This window comes from Chenopodium album, chromosome 3 (assembly GCF_948465745.1).
Source record: "Chenopodium album chromosome 3, dcCheAlbu1.1, whole genome shotgun sequence".
Classification (NCBI taxonomy): Eukaryota; Viridiplantae; Streptophyta; class Magnoliopsida; order Caryophyllales; family Amaranthaceae; genus Chenopodium; species Chenopodium album.
In genome coordinates this window covers 15,685,503-15,699,674 of record NC_137836.1, presented here as the reverse complement: position 1 = coordinate 15,699,674, position 14,172 = coordinate 15,685,503, and the positions used below count along the sequence as shown (strand labels likewise).

The 14,172-nt window shown below is 39.2% G+C and overlaps 1 protein-coding gene across 1 annotated transcript; it reads left to right on the top strand.

Moving 5' to 3' along the window:
• Window positions 1-8,088: 8,088 nt before the first annotated feature.
• Window positions 8,089-13,525, top strand: LOC145612064 (uncharacterized). Its single transcript, XM_081667442.1, has 3 exons — window positions 8,089-8,871; window positions 9,607-9,904; window positions 13,154-13,525. The coding sequence occupies exons 1-3, from the start codon at window positions 8,215-8,217 to the stop codon at window positions 13,219-13,221; spliced, it is 1,023 nt and encodes a 340-aa protein (XP_081523568.1). The 5' UTR covers window positions 8,089-8,214; the 3' UTR covers window positions 13,222-13,525.
• The last annotated feature ends 647 nt before the right edge of the window (window positions 13,526-14,172 follow it).

Genomic DNA, 14,172 nt, shown 5'->3' with positions numbered 1-14,172 from the left:
AGTACCCTGCCCTTAATGCTTTGTGGGCCAAGGTCCTTCCCCCAATGTGGTTCCCGCAGATGCCGAGATGGATTTCCCGAAGGATATAATCTGCATCTGTTGATCCCACGCATTTCAGTAATGGGGCTGAGAAGGACTTCCTCAGCAGCTCCCCGTTGAAGACAATGAACCTTGAACCTGTTCGCTTCAACTTGGAGGCCAAAATTCTGTCTTCGGGAACTTCTCCCTGAAGCTTGAAAGCCAGGATGGGATCCATCCAGCTTGGTTCTTGATCAACGCAGCACACTTCAGATGCTTCGTCGATACTTCTTTCTCGGCGCACCTCCACATATACAGATCGGTTCAGCTCAGTGAGAGTTGAACTAGCAAGTTTGGATAGTGCGTCGGCCTGAGCATTCTGACCCCTTGGGATCAGCTGAACTTCAAAAGTTCTCAGCTTTGCAATAACTGATTTGATCTTGGCAAGGTATGATATCATTGAGGGCTCTTTGGCCTCGTAGCTGCCACCAATCTGACATGCAACTAGCTGAGAGTCTGTCTTCAGACAAACATGTTCGGCTTCCAGCGAGATGCACAATTCTAGGCCGGCAATGGCCGCCTCATATTCGGCTTCGTTATTCGAAGCTTTGAATGAAAATTTTAGTGCGTACTCGAAGGACTTGCCTTCAGGAGAGGTTATGACCACCCCTGCCCCCGAACCGTTCACGGTGGAGGATCCATCCGTGAACACGGTCCAGGTTTTCTTTTCATCATCCAGCGTTTCCTGGTACGAACATTCGGCCAGGAAGTCCGCCAGAGCTTGAGCCTTTATGGCTGCTCTCGGCTGGTAGCTGATGCTGAATTCTGTGAGCTCAAAAGCCCATTTGGCCAGCCTGCCAGATTTCTCAACTTTGCCGAGAACCTTTTCCAGCGGCTGATCGGTCAAAACCACTATCTGATGACAATCAAAATAGGGTCTTAACTTCCGAGCAGCTACCACCACTGCATAAGCAACTTTTTCGAGTAAGTGGTAGCGGGTCTCGGCATCTGTCAGAGTGTGACTGACGAAGTAGATCGGTTGCTGTAGACACCCATTTGTGTCTCCCCAAAAACAAACTCGGTGATGAGTGCCTTTCACGTCGAATCATAATCGAATGAAACGAAGTGTGGAAAGGTCTAGCGTTGCGGAAAGTTTTATTTCTCTTCTCTTCTCCCTGTTTTTGAAAACTTTATTTTAAGAAAACAGCCAATCCAGTTTTGTTGGTCCATGATATGGGTCCAATAGTGGTGTAGTTGGATGGGGCTTGCAAAGACCTTTCCAACGATATATTATAAGCCCAATTCCGATGAATATTGAGGAAATTATGGCCAATTTACTAAACTGGGCCCAAACCGGATTTTACCTACGACCCAATGATCATGAGGAGGGTCCAAAGGTTTAATCCTATTCCTAAACTAATTAGGATTGATTAGAATCTTCCAGAAGTTTCTAAAATATCTTAATTATCCTTTTTTGAAAAGATAAGATTAAGGAATTTGATTTAAATATAAACTTTCCTTTTTTATAAAACTTTCCTTTTTTAAAGTCCTAATTCTATTCGGATTTAAACATGTTCAAAGACAGTCAGATATTATTTTCGTGCCTCATATTTTTTATCCAAATTTTATATGGTTGGATAGATCTTTAAATTATCTTTCTAATGATATATTATAATATTAAATCCGAGCTATAACGAAAAAGATATGAATAAGATATCAAACTCTATCCAAAACTGACACCGTCTCACTATTTCGTTCATATATTTTATTCTACAACATATTTTAATCTGATTCTAATTGGGTTAGAAAGTAGACTTCAAGATCTTTCCAACGACATCTTATTCATCTTATTCCGATTCCTGGATCAAAAGATATGATAAAAACAAAATCCGCAAAAACGGCTGTCTACGAGTTTTATTTCGATTCGAATTTGGATTCTTTTCTTAATTCTTCGACCCTCTTTTTTCCTATAAATAGAGGTCATATCTCCCCTTTTTCAATAACCAACTCTTATCAAGATTTTCTTGATTATTCTTTCCTTCTCTCTTTTCTAAACTAGCCTTTTCTCAAATAAATAATTCCGCATTCACAAGATCTAGAAACACCTAGCCATATTCGAAGTTGCCTTCGCCCTAGACGTGAAAGGTTTAATTTCTGAGGGTTTGGTCCCAAATCTCTATTTAAATTATTTAATTTAATTGTTTTGTTTATTATTTTCCTTGAAGTTACTAACGTGTGTATTTTGTTATTAGAAAGAGGTACGAGGCATCCAAGTAAGTGCTTTAATTGATTTATTGATATTATGATGTAGAAATCATGTTTATATTGTTGTTATGATTCCTAGTATCATGTCTAGGGTAACTTTAATATTAAATATGATTGTTACGATGCTTCCTATGTTCTTCCTAATATTAATTCATGTTAGTATCATGTTAGGGCTAAAGATTTGATTTTTATCGCTTAGTGACATGCTAGGGTTTGTTATTAATCTTGTTAGTATCATGCCTAGGATCTTGCTATGTTTATTATGCTTTAACATGAATATTGTTATAATTATGATTGCTATGATTATGATATTCGTTATTGTTCATGATTATTTTATTCATAATTGATTATGTTGCTTGATTTTTATTCTTTATTGCTTGATCACCTTTTATTGCATGTTAAAGGGAATTGGTACTTGTAATCATGCTTAATAAGATAATTAATAATCTTGTTAGGTTAACTTTGATTATAATTCAAGTGATCGCCAATAATAGTTTATTTGTGCATTAAATTCAACCAACATAGATTAAACAGGATTAGGGTTAACCTATTGATTGTATGTTAATCAGAAAGCGCACATGAATACGAGCAGAATAAAGTAAAGGCCTATTATTAGGGCAGGTTCAATCTCTTTTAGGTTGGATTTGTACCATCATCCCCGAACCCTTATTTGGTTCATGACCTTATGGAGTTGACGATCTCTTGGATCGTTAAGGGGTGTAACCTTCACCTCGTGAACGGTTTACAAGTTCCTTAAAAACTTGTTGGCGACTCTTTTGCTCTATCTTCTTCCCTTTTGGACGCCACCGTACTTTAGTGTATGATCACAGTGGGGTTCAAGCTAGTGGGATTTTAAAGGCTTGAAATTATTCCCTACAGTTGCTGAACCTTATTTTCCTCCCTCAGTAGCACTGCACTGATGGTGGCTAGGCTGACAGCCACGTATAAGTACAGGGACTCCCCTTCCACTGGACTAGCCAGCGTTGGGAGTTGAGCCAGGTGCTTCTGAAGCTGCTTGAAGGCTTCTTTTTGCTCGTCTTCCCAGACGAGCTCTTTTGTTTTCGGGAGTTTCAGGGCTTTGAAGAAAGGTAACCCCTTATCCGAGGCCCTGGAGATAAACCTCGAGAGGGCTGCCATCCTTCCGGTGAGCCGCTGAACATCCCTCTTTGTTTTCGGCTCTGGAAGATCGAGCGCTGCCTGCACCCTGGCGGGATTGGCATCGATTCCCCTCTTGCTGACCATGAAGCCAAGGAATTTCCCTGACTTAACGCCGAAGACACATTTCTTCGGATTCAGCTTCATTTGGTGCTTTCTTAAGGTGGCGAAAGTTTCGGCCAGGTCCTTAACATGGTCTTCGTCTTTTTTGCTTTTGACGATCGAATCGTCAACGTAGACTTCCATGTTTCAGCCCTTTTGCTCGGCAAAAACTTGATCCACCAGCCTCTGATATGTTGCCCCCGCATTTTTCAATCCGAAGGGCATCATTTTGTAGTTGTACACCTCGACGTTTGTAACGAATGCCGTTTTTGCTCGGTCGTCGGGGTGCATGAAGATCTGATGATACCCAGAAAATGCGTCCATGAAACTAAGCAAGGCGTGGCCACTTGTCGAGTCAACTAGCTGATCGATCCTTGGCAAGGGATAAAAATCCTTCGGACACGCCTTATTTAGGTCCGTGAAGTCAACGCACATTCTCCAGGTGCCATTTGCCTTCTGAACCATCACAACATTAGCCAACCATTCTGGATACTGACAGGGTTCGATGAAGCCTGCATCCAGCAACTTTTTGACCTCGGCTGCGATGTCTCGGTTCTTATTTGCGGAGTAGTTTTGCTTCTTTTTCTTAACTGGTCGATACGTGGGGTCGACATTAAGCTTATGAGAGATGAGGTTTGGACTTATCCCGGGCATGTCAACTGCCGAGAAAGCAAACACATCTCGGTTGTCTCGAAGGAGTTGGATGAGTTCAATGCGGACTTTCGGATCAAGGTCCAATCCGATTGTAACGCATTTTCAGCGTCTCCTTCAGTCAACTCGACCGTTTCGATCTGATGGTCCAGCTCCATCGCCGTAGGGCTGGACTCCTCATTTTCTGGTCTGTTGTCTATGTCAGCAGGAGTTCCAGATTTTTTCTTTTTCGGCTGGCTCTCTCAGTCTTTCGGCTCAGATGACGAGCTAGCCTTTTCTTTTCCTAGCCCTTTTTCTTTGGCCAGGTCTCCTTGAGCCGAAGCACTTAGGCCCTTCGGATTTTTCGCGCTCGGCTGTCTCCTCCTCATCCTCGTCGTCCTCTTTTATACGACTGGTGGACGACTTGAGGTAGTTGCACCTTCGGGCCTCCTTCTGGCTTCCCTCGATCCTTTCGGGGTAGCTGGCATCTGAGACATAGATCATCAGTTGATGGTATGTCGAGACTACCCCTTGGATCTCATGAATAATGGGTCTCCCCATGATCACGTTGTACACAGAAGGAGCATCGATGACCAAGAATTCAGTCATGACGTTCCTGGCTGCCTCATCGCAGCCGATGGTGACAGAAAGTGTTACCTTCCCGTCTGGATAAGTTAAGGCCCCGTTGAATCCGGATACCGGGTAGGGTACCGGCGTGAGGTGCTTGGGCTTCAGCTTAATTTGATTGTAGGCCTTTCGGAACAGGATGTTTGCTCCGCTGCCGCCATCAACAAGAACCTTGCTGACGTCGTGGTTGGCCACTGTGGCGATAATCACCAACGGGTCCTCGTGAGGGAACGTTACCCCCCGGCAGTCGGCGGCTGTGAACGTCATGTTCGGCACCGGCGACTGTGGAGGCTGAATGCTAGCATTGTCCACCTGGTGGGTCAGAGCCCTAAGGTGTCGTTTGTGTTCCCTCCGAGAACATATTCCTCCCGAGATAACATTAATTGGAGGGAATTTTCCCTCCGCGTTTTTGCTGTTTTTCCGGGGGAAGTCAAGCTCTTGCCGAGAGTCCTTTTCGGATTTCTCAGCCTCTTTTTTCTCGCGGTGATCCGCGATGTATTTTTTTAAGTATCCTTTCCGAACCATATCTTCGATTTGGTCCTTCAGTTGGATACACTCTTCAGTATTGTGTCCCGGTGATTCGTGGAACTCACACCACTGATTTTTATTTTTGCGCTGATACCACTCGGGGAGTGGTCTCGGCTTCTTATAACTCTGCTCTTCTTTCGTTACGTTGTAGATCTTAGCGCGCGGAAGGGCTAGCGGAGTATAAGACTCGTATCTGCCTATGAACGGGGCAGATTTTTCCTTCTTCGGCTCGGTGGCCGAAGATTGTTCCGAGGCTTTCGCCTTTCCTTTCGTCTTCTGGCCTTGGCCTTCAGACGATTGCTTTTGCTTCCCATCAGATTGGGGTTGGGACTTTGTTTTGTTCCATTCTTCGGCTCGGATGAACTTATCCGAGGCATTCAGAGCCTCCTCCAAGGTCTGCGGGGTGTGCATGACCATGAAGTCTAGGAACTTTCCAGGCTGAAGACCGTTCTGCATTGCGAAAACGGCCAGCCCTTGGTCCAGCTGAGAAACGCTGGATGACTCGTTGTTGAAACGGGTCAAGTAGTCTCAGAGACTCTCGGTCTCCCCTTGCTACAGGCCTATGAGCTCAGCAGTGGTCTTCTCTCGGCGGTTCGCCGTGGAGAATTTGCTCTTAAACTTGGTGGACAAGTCGTCCCACCCCATTATAGAGCCTTCCTTTACTCCCTTGGAGATCCACGCTTGCGCGACCCCCTTGAGAGTGGTGGGAAAATATTTGCACCAGGTCGCTTCGGACCTTGGGCAAAGATGCATGTGCCCCTCGTAGGAGGTGATATGGTCCTTCGGATCTGAAGTCCCATCATATGTAATGTGCGACGTTATTTTAACCGTAGGCACATGCTCTTCCAGAATCCATTGCTCGAATGGAGAACTGGTGGGTAGCATAACGGCCTTGCCTTTGTTCCTGGCCGAAGGGACCGCGCTCCGCCCTCTTAGAGAGGTAGGAGTGGTTTTCGTCCCTGGCTGGGAAGTTCGGGCCTCGGCTACAGGGAACGAGAGGCGACTATGCACACTCGGCTCCCTGCCGCCGAGTCGGTCGAGCACGCTTCGGCGAACAGTCTCAGGTCGCTCTCGGTGGGCAGTCTCCGGCCGAGAGGCTGAGCTGCTGCTCTTGTGCGTTTCTGGCCGAGAGGTAGAGGATCCTTTGAAAAATTGAGGGTTCTTTTTCCTCTCTCTTTCAGTCCTCCAGGTATCCTCTTCCCACTCTTCCAGCTCTCGGAAGGAGGGAGGCTTCCCCCCATCTTGGTCGAGCTTCCTCCGTTGATGCCTGGTATGCGGAGGAGTTCGATCACGAGGTGGAGGCATATTTTGTGCCCTCATTGCCTCCATGAGCACCGCCAGCGCTCTTGCCACTTCTTCCGAGCTGGGCCCCGTTAAAGGGGTCCTCGGCTGAGTGTGAGAGTGAGAGCGGATGGTCGAAGGTTGGCTTTGGGGCACTGATTGAGTCCTATGCTCGGACTGACTTCTGTTAGACCGAGGGGGACTCGGTCTATGATGAGAGTTGTGAATTACGGGAGAAAGGGAATCCTCCCGGTATGATCCTCCCCTCGAACTAGCACCCTTAGAAGAGTTCCGGTCCGGCGAAGGTGATGGTGTAGGAGTTTTAGGCCTTTCGCCCGCTCCTTGACTTAGTCTTTTGTTCTTGCGGTTCTTAGCCATTGCTACTAAGATGATTGCAAGATGATTCTGATTGGCTTAAAGATTTTTTGAAAGTCTTCCCCACAGACGGCGCCAAATTGTTTCGGATGAAAACAATAGGACCCTGCCGAAGGTCCAATGAAGTGGATGAAGACTTGTCCGGTCCAAAGGATGCTGGGCCGAAGGTTTCCTGCACAGCAAACACACGTAAACTGGCCCCGGGGGTGGATCCGAGGAAGACCCCTCCGATGCCGAAGTCAAACAGTATTTTTAGGGAGAAAGCTATGCAAGAGATTTAATGCTTGAGGCTTTGTGTGTATATGTCATAAATGAAGTAATTGAAGACTTTTATACCTTTGCATATAAGGAGAGGAGAACAATTGGGCCCCAAATAATTATGGACTGACCATTGCAATTTGGACCAATTGACTTATGGCTGACTTGGCTTGATTGGAGGCTCGGGACTTGACCTTGGAATATTGGATCATTTAATGACTAGGCCCAATTAGCTCAATTGGACCCAAACACAATTTGAATACAAGTTAAAATCAAACCACAACCAAATCAAATCCCATATTATACTTATTGAATCGAATTGCCACCTCTATTTACTTAATGATGATTAATGAATATTTACTCTTTTACTTCCTCTGTTTTTTTAAGTTGATACCTTTCTATTATCACGTTTGCCAACACATGTTTTTAACGATTAATATATCTGATTATCAACATTGTAAAATTATTAAAAGTAGATATTTATAAAATATATATTGAAACGATTAAAACAAGTTCCCACATGAGTATGTTTTATCGTATCTATAAATCACAAGAGAGGCTATTTTGTACATCCGAGTGTACGATACACCCGAGTTATTTACTCATTAAATTTTGCTCATTTTATAAATGAACAAAAATTAATAAGCAAATTGCCCGGGTGTATTTAACAAATTCTAAAACCACAAAATCGAGTCAAAAGCGTATTGTCTCAATAGGGTATAAGTCAAACGGTGTCAACTAAAAAAATGAAGGAAGTATTTATCACAATTATTTTATTTTTAAAATGTAGAGGGAATTAGGTTTTTGGGTCAACTAGTCAAGCTTTTCTAACTTTCAAAATTCCAAGCTTGAGGCATAAACCCTGAATTAGGGGTTTTAGAACTACTCTTCCTTCCCCTTTCCCTGCACTCTGTCAACAACCCACAATAAACTCCCCGGCAGCCATCGGCACATCCATCGCACACATCGCTAACGATGTCTCTAATCGCCGGCTCCTATGAAAAATTCATCTGGGGCTACAAACTCCGACAACCCAAATCCACCTCATCCGACCAAACCCTAACCCTACACCCCCAATTCTCCTACGCCGCCCACCTTTCCCCCATCAAATCCGTCGCCGTCTCCGGCGTTGTCGCCGCCTCTTCCGCCGGCGACGACACCGTCAAACTCTACGACCTCGCAACATCCTCTGAACTCGGCTCCCTCCTTCTCGAAACTTCCGTTACTTCTCTCTCCTTCTTCACCCCTCCTTCTCTCTCCTCCTTCCCTCGCAACCTCTTCGCTGCTGCCGATGATGGGTCCTTCTCAATCTTCGATGTCGACCCTTTTGTTCTTCTCAAGACGATTCAGGTTCACAAGAAGGGGATTAATGATTTGTGTGTTCATCCTTCTGGGAAATTGGGTTTGACTGTTGGGAGAGATTCTTGCTTGGCAATGGTTAATTTGGTTAGAGGAAGGAGGAGTTTCATTTGTAGGTTAGAGAAGGAAGCTAACATTGTTGAGTATTGTTCTGGTGGGGGTAGGTTTTTTATGGTTTCTGATGAGAAAATTACTCTTCATGAGGCTGAAGATGCCAAGATTGTTGGGGAATTTGAGAGTGCTAAGCGTGTTCTTTGTGCCGCCCCTGGTGAGGTTCGTGTTTCTCCCTTGTTTAAAGTTCAAATTTTGAGCTCCTTTGTAGAAATTGTTACATACACCTGACTGCACCATACACCTAACTAACTCTAGGTTAGTTTTTGATCTTCATTTGATGATTAAATAAAAAACAATCATCAAAATGAAAACAAAATACTCATGGGTGTACGGTACACCCGGGTGTATATAACAAGCTTTTGCTGCTTTGTGGTGTTAGTATTGCTTATATTATCATATTATAGTTGTTTAGAGTGTTGGAAATGTGATATGCAAAGTTGATAATTTCTTTCTATTTATCTAAATGTGGACCTTAACACTGAAAGAATGTGTGTTTTGGATGCAAAGTTTCAGTTTTTGTGTTGTTTTATTTGTGTTGAGGTGGGGGAGTTGGAAAGTTGATTAAAAAGAATCAATATATAGTGGCTTTATCTGTTCAAATATTTGTGATTGCATTTAACGTGTTTGGATTCAGTTGAATTTGGGTTATTGGTAATAGAACCAAGCTCATAACCAAATATTTCATATCAAATTTGGGTTCCAAGTCTTTGCTTTTGCCATTTCTGAAGTTACATTAGTGTTCTATCTAAATTTTGATCTAGCAACTAGGGAAAAATGGAAATTTGTTTTGGGAGGGCTTTAGTTGTAGTATTAGCATAGCATAGGGGCGATAGGGCTTAATTTATAATTATTTGTATTTTTTTGTGATTGATGGCTTCAAATTAATTGTTGCAGAACGGACTTATTTTTACTGGTGGGGAAGACCGTGCACTCACAGCATGGGACACAGTTAGCGGGAAGGTTGCCTACAGCATAGAGGATGCGCACAAGTCTCGTGTAAAAGGAATTGTTGTGCTCTCTAGGGATGGAAATTCTGGTGCTACTGAAAATCCTTATTTATTAGCCTCTGCATCTTCTGATGGAGTGATCCGTGTCTGGGATGTACGTGCTACCAACAAAGAAAAGTCAAAGCCATTGTCTGAGGCCAATACAAAGTCACGACTAACATGTCTAGCTGGATCATCTATTAAATGTGAGTTTTATGTCTAATTTTTTTTTTCCCTCGTGCTTTTTACTTGCTTATTTTCTAGTAATTTGTTTGCTGCTAACTTCCCGTCTCCCTTGCTTTGTCTCATACACCTAGCCACCTAGGTATATCGTGTCAGTTTCTTTTATGCTCCTATTGTCAAAATAATTAAATCGTAGGTTGGAAATATGTTTTCTATTTTGGATGATACAGATTAATTTCTTAAGGAGTATGTAGTATTTTGTAAGAATGTAATCACAAGTTTAGACCAAAATGCCATCAGAAAGATGTAACTTAGAACTTGCATAGCCTGTACCAAACATTAAGATTTCTGAAGAGATTCTTCATTTGTTTCCTGGGAAGGTTTGCTAGGGAGCCCAACTATCATGTGTTTGAGTTGAGTATAATATTAGTCTGTTACAAAATAACTGAGTAATATGACAACTTGACAAGAGCTGATTGGAGAAAAAGAATGCTCCAAAGGAAAAAAGAATCCCTCTTGGCTTGTTATCCTGCAGTTCATAAAGATTAATACCTCCTGCTGCTCAGGTCAACACATTCTGATAAAATTTATTTCAAAATGAAAATCTAAAGCTCAATGATGCTGGAAGCCATCCATTTGGTACTGGAAGAGATTAGGTTTGTAGCACTGTATAAATTTGCTGCAATATCAACTTACATATAGATTTAGCTGCGTTTAACTTAGTTGTCTGACCCCTGTGGTGCTCTAGTGAATGATACAATGTCTGGCAGCGGTTGTTGATACCAAAGGCCTTTTCAGCCTGAAGTTGATGCATACCTCTAAATCTATCAACAGTTTACTCTACGAGTAAAACCTTCATGGTATCAATAACATCTCAACTATTTTTGGTAAATATCGGGGATTACTGATTTGGTTCATTTTATCTGGTGGTCAGGATAATTAAATGTTTCATCTTCTTCTTCTTCTTCTTTTTTTTTTTTTTTTTTTTTTTTTTTTTTTTTTTTGTCATTGATGATCCTCTGATGATTAAATAAATTCTATTTACCCTTAGTAGTCTTTTTCCTTCTTTATGGCTCTATGCACATATTGGCATGTATATCTTTTTATATCCATATTGTAATGGAGTCAATTTTTGGAATGTTTATTTGAAATTGAAGCAAAAATCAAACGGCTGCTTAAACAGGATATGGTGGCACATAATTTAACAGTTTATTTTTCCTAGCTTGAATGGAGATTAAATTACTCGAAGCTATAACTGAAAATGTGAAGTGTTTGTTAGTTAAACCAATAGATGATTCAGAATTTGTTAGCTTAGGTAGATGTATGTAAACTCTTTTGAGAAACTAACCAGGAGGAATATGGTTGGTGATATAGTAGCTATGTAGTGATCAAGGAATATATAGGATTGCTGCTAGCAAGTGCACAAATGTTGTGTTTTGATGGGCATGAAATTCTATGAGCTTATGGTAAATATGCTGGCAAATCTTGCTAGGATGCTCTAGTGGTGATTGTGTTAGTTCGTTTGTATATAGTAGCAGATGGAGTTGTTGTAAATATGTAAGCTTTTACCTTACCATTGTACCTGACAGACTAGCTGCCCCTTGTTATTCTTTTTAGATGGCTTGTTGCATTAATAATGTTTATAATGCAAGCAGTAACAGTGCGCGTGAAATGGAAAAGGATACAGTAACACGGATTGATTGTAGCTGTGGATGTAAAACACTAGGCGTCTAGGCTTAATTATTTAGCTGCCAGTGATTCTGGAAATCATTAAAGGAAAACCATGTTAGTTTATCTAAATGAGCAAATTGTTATATCAGTTGTTTCTAAAACACTTCTAGTATGTAATTTATTTGTGCTGACTTGCAATTGGGTTTGAGGGTTGGGTTGTGTTGTGTCTCAATATAACCATTTTACTTTCAAGTTGGATGAATTTAATGGTTGATTGAATGTTCAATTAAGTGAAATCCGACAATTTAAGGATAGGAGTTCTCTACTTGCTAACCTCTTACCAACTTATTACTGTTTCAGAAATTGTTGAGTTTTCTTAATTGGACTCTTTAACACTTATACTTGCTTACTACGGATTAATAAATAACATTGCAATTTCCTTGGGTTCTAGGGGACAAGGGATGGGATAGAGTTGAGCTGTTAAGTTGTATTTTGAATTGTTCATTTTTATCCCAGTGAAATTTCATATGTTTACTGTTCTGATTGATCAGTTCTCAAATTTGGGCACAATTAGGCCCCGTTCTTTAGAGCTGTTTTGCTCTGCTCTGCTCTGCTTCAATCTGCTCTGCTCTGCTTCAATCTGCTCTGCTCTACTTAAAATTAATACTTAATATTAAATTATTATAATAATAATTAATATTTAATAATAATAAATAATTAATATTTAATATTTAATAATAATAATAATTAATATTTTATAATAATAATAATAATAAATAAATAATATTTAATAATAATAAATAATTAATATTTAATTATAATAATAATTAATACTTAATAATAATAATAACAATAATTAATTATTGATATTTAATAAAAAAATAAAAAAATAATAATAAATAATTATTAATATTTAATAATAATAATAATAATAATAATAATAAATTATTAATAATTATTAATAAAAATAATAATAATAATAATAACAATAATAATTAATATTTAATAATAATAATAATAATAATAGTAATAATAATAGTAATTATACTAACAGTAATAATAATATTTGTAACTAATAATATTAATTATAATAACAATAATTGATTTTTATAATAGCAATTAATATTAAGATAATGACTAATATTTAAAGATAATACTAATTATTAATTTTTAATAATAATAATTAAATAATATTTAATAATAATTATAATTAATATAATAATAATTAATATTTAACTTTAAAAATTTAATGATTATAATAATAATGCGATAATATTAGTAGTAGTAGTAGTAATAATAATAATAATAATAATAATTAATAATAATAATAATAATAATAATAATAATAATAATAATAATAATAATAATAATAATAAGAAAAACAATAATAATAATAATAATAATATCTGCTCTGCTGTGCTGAAATCTGCTCTGCTCTGCCTAGAAGCTCAAAAGAACAGGGCCTTAGTAGTGTTGAAATTTTTCTGTAATGTAACCTACTAGAATGCATTTGAAGATTTGGCACAATTTTTGCGCATTGGTCATACTTTCTGAATCTTCATGCTTTCTTCAAATTAAAGTTTTCTTGTTATACTTTTCAGCTTTGAAAAAATCACAGTTGACAAAAGATTCTCTGGAGAAGAATGCTGTAGAAATGGAAGAATCATAGTGTAGCATAATGGTGAGCTGAATAGCTTTGTTACTTTATAAGTCTAAATTTGTGTAAGTATTATATAATCTGTAGAAACATGATCAGATGTGTTCATCGATCCAATTTTGAGTGGAAACAATTATGGCATTTTGGAATTTAGGAATTTCGCATTTGGATTAATTTTTGATCTCGTTTATGAGCTCTTTTAGAGCTTTAGTTTAAATGCTGTAACTTAGTTATAGAATGTATGTCTTTCTTAGCAATAGCTGCTTTGATAAAATCTTATGATTCTGTAATAGAATTGTGTTAATTTATGGATCGAGTGCTTGATAGTTTATACTTTGTTGGTTGACCTTGTTCCTTAGATCTTATCAATTAGCATGACTGAATTACTTTTTATAATACCGAATCATGAAATCAAATGTTGCTTTTCAAGCTTAACTTTTCCTATTCATTTTGGATAACACAGGTTTATGTTAGCTAATGGTGAAAATTTTGCCTAAATTTGCACTGAAATCTTTAGAATGACATGGTGATGCCTCTCCAACCTGTTAAATGAGACCCAAAATAGTTTACTGAGAGTCAAGTAGTATTCCGAATCTAGGTAAATTAACCAATGTAGTTCAATTTTCAAATGAATCCGAAGAAAAAACCTCAACTTTGTGATCAAAATAGATCATTTTTTCAACATTTAAAGAAATCAATTGTCGCAACTTGTTTTGAATTCTTACTGTACTAGATGAAACTGAGGCTGAGCGAAAAGCTGATTAATTAGAAGATATAGCCAAAACTTCATAATTTCATATATGAATACACTATCTTCGAACAACTTTACAGGATAGAAATCTAAAGCTGATCTGAAATTACTAAATTTATACATTTTTACTGCATCTATCATGTAACTTCTAAGATCTCATAATCCTCAGGCAACAATGCATCTAGAGTAAAAATAAAAGGTAAAAAGTGAAA